General features: G+C 43.4%; 1 protein-coding gene across 2 annotated transcripts in view; it reads left to right on the top strand.

The window, feature by feature from the left end:
* LOC144206587 (exocyst complex component 3-like protein 4) overlaps positions 1–10,000 on the top strand; it is a 38,849-nt gene that overhangs the window by 4,563 nt on the left and 24,286 nt on the right. Inside the window, exons 5-7 of one of the 2 annotated variants that reach the window (XM_077731637.1) lie at positions 2,207–2,594; positions 6,186–6,422; positions 6,524–6,641. In XM_077731637.1, coding sequence (XP_077587763.1) covers positions 2,207–2,594; positions 6,186–6,422; positions 6,524–6,641 — 743 coding nt within the window. Of the gene's footprint in view, positions 1–2,206; positions 2,595–6,092; positions 6,423–6,523; positions 6,642–10,000 lie in introns of both variants that reach the window. The other variant, XM_077731636.1, reaches the window with a different exon arrangement.

Below are 10,000 nucleotides of genomic sequence, written 5' to 3'. Positions count from 1 at the left end.
CTGAGACCGAGGTTGAAAATGTGCAGAGTCACTCTTCCAAGCTTATCCGCACAGTCCCACAGTAGTCTGGAGCTGAAGAATCAACAGTAGCAGAGTACAACCCCTCAACTCAGTTTCTGGCCTGGTAAGCGCTGACAGCTCTTCCATCCTTTAAGGGAGGGATCTCCCTTTCTCCATAATAATAGTTGGAATGATTGGTCTGAAGCGTCGCTTCTTCTCCCTGCATTTTTGTCTAACTCTGGATCCCATTGAGGTGTTGCTCTTTCTGCTGCGTATTGTTCACAGCTAATCCCATGTGTATGACAGCGTAGGCTTGGCTGAATGGTTCCAAAAAAGAAGTAGCGGAAAGAAGCCAGGCTAACAGAACAAAGAAAGTTGTAAAAACATCAACGGAAAAAGTAGAAAGTACAACATAAAGTAAAAAGGAATGTATAAAGAAATATTAAAATGTAATACACTGTAAACCACAAAAAACAAATGAGTAAACGGCACCATCTTGGAAAAAAATAATAAAAAAATATTCCAGTTATAGACGTATGAATAAATCTATGAATATCTAAATAGAAAACTCATATGAAAAAAAATAAACACTTGAAGTACTGTATAGTGAAAATATTTTCTCTGCACTTGCACTTAAAAAAATGGCTATTGGAGCTTTAGTCCAAATCATAAATGCCCTAGGGTCAGCAGGAGGAGCTTCTGCGAGGGGTTTACAGCGCACAAAGAATATGGTGATGGGGAATTGTGATCGCTGTTTTTTTTTTTTTTTTTTTATATACAAAATGTGCTTTTGTACATGCGTCGGCCTCACAGTTCTGGGGTCATGGGTGACCTGTGTGGAGCTTGCATGTTCTACCGGGGCTTGCGTGGGTTTTCTCTGGGTACTCTGGTTTCCTCCCACATTCCAAAGGCATGCATGGTAGGCTGATTGAACACTCTAAATTGCCTCCAAGTATGAATATGGGCGTGATTGGTTGTTTCTCTTCGTTGCCTGTGATTGGCTCGCCACCGATACAGGGTGTCTCCCACCTCGTGCCCGAAGGTCAGCTGGGATAGGCTCCAGAACACACCATGATCCTTGTGAGGATAAAGCAGTACAGAAAATGAATGAATGAATGAATAAATGAATGCTTTTGTACAAAGATATGACACTATCAAGCTAATTCACAAATCATTCATCAATCTCGTGGAACCGTTGTGGCAAACTGCATGCCCTTACTTTTGGCCACTTGCACTGTGCATTTCAACGATCTCGTCCAAGGGACTTTACAGATCCGCCTCAAACTTGATTGATCTGTTCATGAGACTTGCGTTATCAAAGTTTTCATAATTGGGTGTGACCTCCATGAGGGCTCAAAGACCAATTATTCTTTGCCAATGTACCAAACTCACTACATTGCCAAACACTTTAGATCAGGGGTAGGGAACCTATTGCTCAAGAGCCACATGAGGCTCTTTCGATGGGTGCATCTGGCTCTTCGCTAATCTGTGAGCTAAAATATGGAATCCGCTGGGAACAGAACTGAGATACTACGTCCAGTGCTGCTTAAATTTTCTTTTTTGCATTAGACTGCAAGAATGCATATTCTCATTGATTAGCAACTGCATAAGAATGTTGTCAAAAGTATTCCCGACCACTGAGTTAGATCTTTGATTTAACTGACTGGTGTTAGGATTGTCTTGGGTTTGTAGGTGGGCGTGCCTAAACAGCTCAGTGTTTTCATTGTGCCTATAATTGAACACATCTGTGTCAAATTTCCAGAGTTTCTCGAGAGTCAAACAAACTGAACAGGCGTGTAGTTATTTCCTTAAACTCCACAACACCAACTAGTGGCAACAAAAAGTCACTCTTTTTAGTTCTTAACGTCTTTCCAGGCAGTGTCTGTTGCCATTTGTTCTAGGTGTTATGAATCACGTCGGAATTTTGCAAGTATGTTCCCGGAGGCTCAAATGGGACGTTGCTTTGGGTTTGGCAGGCGGACCTGGTCTCAGGCATCCTCTTAAATTACGCCTACAAGCCACTGTGCGAACGAGCGATTTTCCGAAATGTTATTTGAGTTAGAAATCAGTCAGAAAGAATTATTCCTCGCCAACTGAAGCACCGGTTGTAGAACTGTTCAATATTCTACTGTCTTTCTTATATAGACAAAAATGTTGTACAACCTTTACAGCACGCATCAATTTTGAAATCACTTTCTTTTTGCAGTGATGCAGATTAACAAACTGATTCAGATGGAGGTCCTGGAAGAGGCGCACCTTCATCTGCTGGCCCTGCGAGGGGAGTTCCAGAGGGAGCATCTGTGTCTAGCCCAGGAAGCCTCCCCTGTGGAGTTGGCCAAGAGGAAAAAGGACCTCACCCTCCTCTACTGCGACCTGCGCCTCAAGATGGCCTCCATCGTCCGCAGCTCGGTCTCCTTGCCCGCCAGGAATGCGGGGCTGCTGGTCCATGTGGCCCGCATCATCCAGGAAGAGGACAAGCAGTCCTGGGAACCTAGTGGACTCCAGGGGAGCTGGATGGATGCTTGGAGGGATGCGGTGGAGGAGGGTGCTAGAGACAAAGTTGAGAACGTACATCTGGAGCCCACTAACCACAGGTAGGTGAACTCCAGACGAGGCCTGTTATAAACCTTTTACTGTGGCTTTTTAAACTAATTATTTTGGGCATGAGTCAACTGATACAGAAATTGTTATTTACTGTTGTATGATTCTGGGCTTCACGATTTGTGTGGATGGGCATCGAGCCAAAAATGAAGGATTGCAAATTTGGACTATAAATATTATGGAATTATATGATTGTTTTCTAGAGCAAAAGCAGATGTTTGAAAATATCCTAATATTTGGCCAACATGGAGGTGCGTAAGCATGCAGCCGCTTAAAGCTCCATCTACCAGTTTCACGTTTTTTTGCATGTTTTTCGCGCATTTTTTTGTCAATGCCGGACTTGAACATAAAATATAACCATATAGACTAATTAAACATCGGTTCCCAGAAGGAAATTATAGTTTTTAGCGAATTCCATCGTACCCACAGCATTCTGAAAAAGATACCGAGATTAGCGGGGCCTCCATGGATTGTTATCGGGTCTGGCCGGTGAAGGAGGGGGCGTTGGGTTAAGAAGCAGAAGCGAGGCTCCAGAGGTGACCTGTTGACTAAGCTCAGAAAACCTTGCAAATGTCAAAATCCATCGTAAACAAGATGAACCATTTGAAATTTCAGCTGCGCGTAAATTGCCACGTTCCAGACTGCTGCATGCTAACTACCACCAAGACATGGCTACGCCCACAAATTCCCCACACTACGTTGCAGCTTGCCAGCCGCACACTACTCAGATCGGCCAAGACTAGCAATTTGGAGGGCTATAGTCGGTGGATTTTGCATCTATGTGAATGATTGATGGTGTATCAATAGTACTATCCTGGATAGACACTGTTCCTTCGATCTCGAACTCAAGTAGGTGAAATGCAGACCCTTCTTTCTGCCCACAGAGCCAACCGGCATTATCATTATTGCTCTTTACATAGCCCCGAACGCTACCATAAGAACCACCCTCTTTCAACTAAAGGACACCTTAAACAATCATCAGCGCGCCTACCCAAGTGGCAACCACATCATGGCAGGTGAATTTAATTAGGCAAATCTCAAATCTGTTTTGCCGAAATTTTACCAGCACGTGAAATGTCCACCAAGAGTGGATAAAACTCTGCATCATTGTTATGCGCCATGCAGCGTGGCGCGACCGGGGGAATTGTTACCCATACGCGGTGACGCTGGAGAGATTGAGACCGTTCTGTTCTCATTGTTGGCTTGGTTTAATAACTCAACAAAACTTACAAAACAACAAGGGCTTGAATCGACCAAAAGCAACTGAAACGAAACATGTAGTAATCTACCATGAAGCACCATAGGCTACGTCTCGGCGTAGCATGTAGGAAGTGACGTCAATATGATGCAAAGTCGATCCGACAACGACTAACACTAACCGCAGCCCTTAAATAACTCGGGGAAAGTTAACCAAGTAATTGAACACAGCTGAAATAAAAATGACGTCAAGCCAGGAGGGGAAAACGAGCCACTCCTGACAAATCATGTTTACTCTAACATCAAGTGTGCATACAATGCTATATCACTCCCACACTTTGGACAGTCAGACCACCTCTAATTGTTCATGGCCCCATCACACCCCCCTCTTAGCCGACAAGAAAAGCCCTAAAGACGAACCATTATTACCTGGTGTGACGATGGCCTTCCCCGACTCTAATACATCTCATACCAACCTCTGAAACCACCCACTCACCGTGGAGCGAGTGAGTGTGAGATGTGTGCTTTGTGCTGTCAACCTCAGGAAGGCCACAGGACTGGATGGAATACCACGGTAACACGGGCTGACCAACGAGCACCAGTCTTTGCTGACATTTTCAACCTGTCACTAAAAGAAGCCACCATCCCAACCTGCCTAAAATCGACCACCACCATCCTATTGCCCAAAAAGTCAACCCCAAACAACCTGGACCACTTCCGCCCAGCTGGATCACCACCTCTCATCCACCCACACGCTCAACGCCGACTCACCCCAAGGCTATATGTTGAGTCCACTATTTTATTAGCTCTAAATACGCGACTGCAGACCCACGCTCCCTGAGAACATCATTGTAAAATTTGGGGATGATCACAGAGCGGAACAAGATGGCCTACAGAGATGAGGACCGTAGACTCAGCTAGTGGTGCGGTTTCAATAACTTGGGTTCGAACATTTCTAAAACCAGGGACTCATCCTGGACTTCCGACAGAACATGGCTCGTCCTGCCCCCAAGTATATCAATGCTGAATGAGTGGAAAGAGTGTAGTCTTCCAAAATTCCATGGAGCCCATATCTCTGGTGACCTCTCTTGGGCAGCAAACATCACAGCACTTGTCAAGAAGGCGCAGCAGAGGCCACATTTCCTAAAAGTACTCAGGAAGGAGCAACTCAACACTGACTTGCATGACCTTCTACCGGTCGGTCATTGTGAACGTACTGACCTATGCTGTGTCAGTGTGGTTCTCAAGCCGTACAGAAGTAGACAGGAAAAGAATTCAGAGGTTGATCACCACAGCTCAAAAGATCATCAGATACATCCCCTGTCCCCCATCTACCACTCCTGGTTCCTAGGAGGGGCAAAGAGCATCATTGTTTCACTTTCATACTGATTCCGGAGCGCCGTCATTGGCGAATTGGCAGGCAGTCAGGCTGTTTTGTAAATGTATGTATGTAGTATTTACTCGCATATAAGCCACTTTTTTAGGATTATGACTGAATCGAAGGTACAGCTTATATGCGCATAAAAACATGACATGTAAAAAACTCCAAATTGATGCCGCTGTGACACGATGAAGTCACGACAAAAGGACGCCTTTGCGTCGGCGCGTGACGTCATAACGAACGCGAATTCGGCCAACACTTTTATTTATCTATGAATAGAGAAAAGATAAACATAAAATGCTAAACAAAATGTAAATTCAAGAAAAAAATGTATCTATTTGCATAAAACGTGGAAAAACTCGTTCCCGTCACTGCACAGCCATCTTGCCTAGGTCCTGGCCAGCCATCTTACGTAGGGCGCTGCCGTCTATTTTTGTTGTATTTCTTGTTCGAAAGTGACAACTATTGGAGTAACATGAACCACCCGAATAATTGAGATATTTTGACATTAGAAGCAATATGGCAGCCACACCTTAAATTTCTGGTAAGATAATTGTAATTACTGTAATTAGAAAGCATCAGCTTCCCATCAAGATAGACTTATTTATTTTTTTCAAATTGAATAATTTGATATTTTGCATTTACAAAAACAGGCATATTAACTTCCTTTATGATATTGACCCTAATAATTTGCTTTTGATTCACACAGTATCTCATAAATTCCACGTGCGATGATTTTTCTTAAGATTTTACCTTCAAAGTAACACATTTGTACTCCCTATTAAAACCATGAATATGGAGGTGGGAATTGTGAATCAGGGTGCGGCTTATACGCGCGCGTGGCTTCTATGAGAGTAAATACGGTATCACTGTACAGCATTTTTAAAAGCAATTTCTTTATTTCTCTTTTCAGGGAACTGACATTTGAAATCATTGGTTTATTGATTAATGCGGAAATAAAACCTTTATTTTGCCCTGACAAAATGCAAAACCTTGCTACCTTCAGTAATGCCTCATGGCTAGCAGTCCACCTGGGCCTTCTGGGCACGACAGTGGTGGAGGATCTGGAGAAGGTAAAGGTAGAGCTTCGGCGCTGCTACCCACCCAGCTTCCAGGTCTTCCCCACGTACGTGCGGAGCTACCACGCTGCTGTCTGCCGCCACTTGTGCATGCTGGAGGCCCGTGCCACGAGCCTCCGTGACCTCTATGCCCTGCTGGATTGGATCTTGCACCGCTACAACAGGTCAGGCCCTAGTTATTCCATTCACGTATCAACTGTTCATGCTGTATTTCATTATATATGTGTTTTATTTCCATTATTATACCGGCCGTTACTACTGACAGCGAGAGGATCATGGGAAGTCCAGCTTTCCAGGCCGAAATGAGTGACATTGATGCCGTACTACACATGGACGAAGACTTTCTGCTTAGGTTGCGGCAGAAGTTTTGTAACACTGCTAAGGTCAGTTCAAGTACTTTTTAACTCATTGGATGCTATTGACAGCAATGAATGTCTAATTCATTTGACCCCTAAGTGTTCTTAGTACTGTTATTTTCAGACTGACACTACTTTTCTTCGCCCCACGGTCATGTTTGTATATAGATGTTTGCAGATTACAGTAATCGCTCAAATATTGCGGATACTGTAGACCAGACATGGCTGCGTTAATAAAAAAAACATGAAGTAGAATCACCCTTTTTATTACTACCATACTTTACACGTTTTTGGGCCTATACAAAAATACAAGTACAATTATCAAGAAGTGGATTTATTAAATATTACAGCTATATGCATATGAAAGGACTATAATGTATTAATATCTAAATATAATCCATAAATAAAAAATGTAAATACTCTACTCACAGGGAAAATAGTTCCTCTCCGCTTTATTTAAATAATAAAGAAATAAATTTTAAAGGATGTTATTGGGAGTTTTAGTGCAAGTCCTCTTCGTCAGATTAGAGAGGCTTTGGATCATCGATGGAACAGAAGGAGCCTCTTCCTGCGAGAGGTTTACGGCGCACAAGGAACATGGCGACTGCCGTTTCTTTACTTGCACAAATATACTTTTGTAGAAGGACATGACACTGTCAAGACAATTGCCAAATTCCATGGCTCTGACCAGGTTGTCATCAATCTCCTTGAATTAATGTTGCAAACTGTGTGCCATATTGAAGATCTTCTGCAGATGCCTAAAAGGAAGACCACGTTCATTCTGTCGATTACCTAGTCAGAGAGAAGTTTAATCACATTTGGAGTTATCCCACCATAGGTCGGAGCTAGCTTTTCTCAGACTGGTTGATTTCTCAGGGTTCAATAATATGGTAAAATTTCAAAACCGTGGGTCCAGGTGTCCAACCGATACTGGCAATCCATCATCATCCATCATCCAACATGTTAGTGCTCCTTTGACCTGAGTCAATGCCTATATGTCGCCTGAGCGCTAGCAGACACACTCAAAGTATCTCTGGACATCAGTTGATATGAGCAGGTCGACTCAAACCTAGTAGTGACACTAAAATTTTCTTGGTCCGCAGGATTAAGAACCAATTTCAAATTACTCGTAGTAGCAGAAAGGACAATCTATATGATATAACTCCACTGCATGCCTACCTTTAGCAGTAATTTTTTCAACAAAAAAAATCAAGTATGCCTGCTCCTCCCTTTGAATCTGTTATTGTATAATTATCCATAACAATAATAATTTATCCCTCTACTACAGGGGTGGCCAACCAGTCAGAGACCAAGAGCCACATTTTTTACCGTGTTACCGCAAAGAGCCACATTTTTTACTGTGTTACCGCAAAGAGCCACATCACACAGATTTATTGTAAATGTCACACACCAGCATAGTAATGACATAAATTGACTCCTACAGTACTAACAGCACAGGCCAGTCATTATCAACAATGAACATTGTGTGCACTGTCTCACACAGACAAACTCTCAGTTCAACCAAGTCCACAAACAAAAATATAATAATTTACAATAGCGTTTTTCTTTTACTATGCATGTTACTTAGTGGGACTTCTGTCATAAAATCAGAGCCTATTTTTGCGCAACATTCGCTCCTTGTGAGCTGTCATTTATTATGAATGGCTTTTAACTAGCGCGCCCACCACGTGGGTGTACACCTCGCTCTCCTATTGGCTGCTCCCGGCTGAGCACTCTCGCCTTGGTCTGCCTCGCAGGGGGTGTGGCTTTTTCAGCCGACGCTCGATCTTTGGGATACTTTTTGTGTGCGCGACGCCGTTCATTGTCGCTTCTGGTTCACGGGAGCTCTCCCACTCTGTTAAAAACGTTTACTCAAATGACCTTGCTCCTACTGGGAAACTTTGAGGTATTTTCATCCCAAGCACATGCGCATTGGACGAAAATACCGTATTGAACTCAAGCGAAGCGCACACGCAAATAAAAATAAAACACAAATACAAACTTTGATATGGACGTAAGAGCCACATGAAACCGGGCAAAGAGCCGCATGCGGCTCGCGAGCCGCGGGTTGGCCACCCCTGCTCTACTAGGTCGTAGTTCGAGTTATATCCTTTGACCTCAGGGTTCTGGTAGATGTTGGCAATCCCATTCTCAGTGACCTCCAAAACATAAGCCTGTATCGTAAATTTGTGTCACATGATTTGAAATGAATAAATGAAATTACTAAAACCCCTCATGCCCCGGTCCAGGACCCACACTGGTGTCTGGGTCTGTCCAACATTTTTTTTCCCAATAATAATCATCTGTCCTAAGGCATCAGTTCCTGAAGCATAAATTCCCAATGTGAATACTGTATAATGAGGAAACTTATGTTACCACTCCATTAACGGAGGATTGTGAATGTCCTGCAGGGTTAATGACTCAGGGTGCCTAACTCCCTCTCCTAGTGAATACACACTCTTTATCTCTAACGTTATCTTATTCTGCCTTGAACTATTACAAGTCTCAGTCGGGTCCTACAATCCTTGGGTCGAATGTATGATTACCTCACCCCAGCTTTAACACCAATCTGCCCGATGGGTACCATCTGCCTCCGATTTCACCCTCATTTTCAAGGGCCACATTACCCTTCTGTAGAGTATGAACTGGTAGCACCAGACCTTGAACTTTCCTGGGAGTTGGCTTTGGTCAATTTTCTCAAATTGTCTCATGATGATCCTCTCCATCTGTTTATCAGGCAGCTCTGTGGGATGCCGCTTCCCTAAGTTTTTAAAATCAAATCAAAAGTCTTTATTTTCATACACAGCTGCGTATAACGAAATTAGTGGTGCCCCTCCACAAAGTGTGTTTTCCTAGTAAAAACAACAAAACACAAATAAGTAATATGAAAATATAAACAGTCACACCTTGGCAAGGTAAATTCTAAAATATGGCACAATCAAATATTGCACATTGTTATTACACACCCCAAAGTTATTGACCAGAAGGGATTGTGTGTTATGTTAACGCAACTTCAGAGTACTGAATACTGTGGGGGAAAAAAACTGTCCATACGTCTATTTGTCCATGATTTGTGAGACCTGTAGTGTCTGCCAGAGGGCAGCAGCTGGAACAGTTTGTGACCATGGTGGTATGGGTCCCTAAGAATGTTCCCGGCTCTGTTGAGGTAGCGAGGGCTTGCAATGTCATCCAGTGAGGGTAGAGAACAGCCGATGATCTTCTGGGCGGTGCTGATCACTCTCTGCATGGCTTTTCTGTCGGCTGTCGTGCTTCCAGCTGTAATGCAGTATGCCAGGATTTTCTCCACAGTGGCCCTATAGGTGGCCTTGATGTATTCGTAGTCCCCTGTACGTGGTCACCTTTTCCCATCCGCAAGCACACTTTCG

This window comes from Stigmatopora nigra, chromosome 13 (assembly GCF_051989575.1).
Source record: "Stigmatopora nigra isolate UIUO_SnigA chromosome 13, RoL_Snig_1.1, whole genome shotgun sequence".
Lineage (NCBI taxonomy): Eukaryota > Metazoa > Chordata > Actinopteri > Syngnathiformes > Syngnathidae > Stigmatopora > Stigmatopora nigra.
This window is presented reverse-complemented; position numbering and strand designations above follow the sequence as displayed.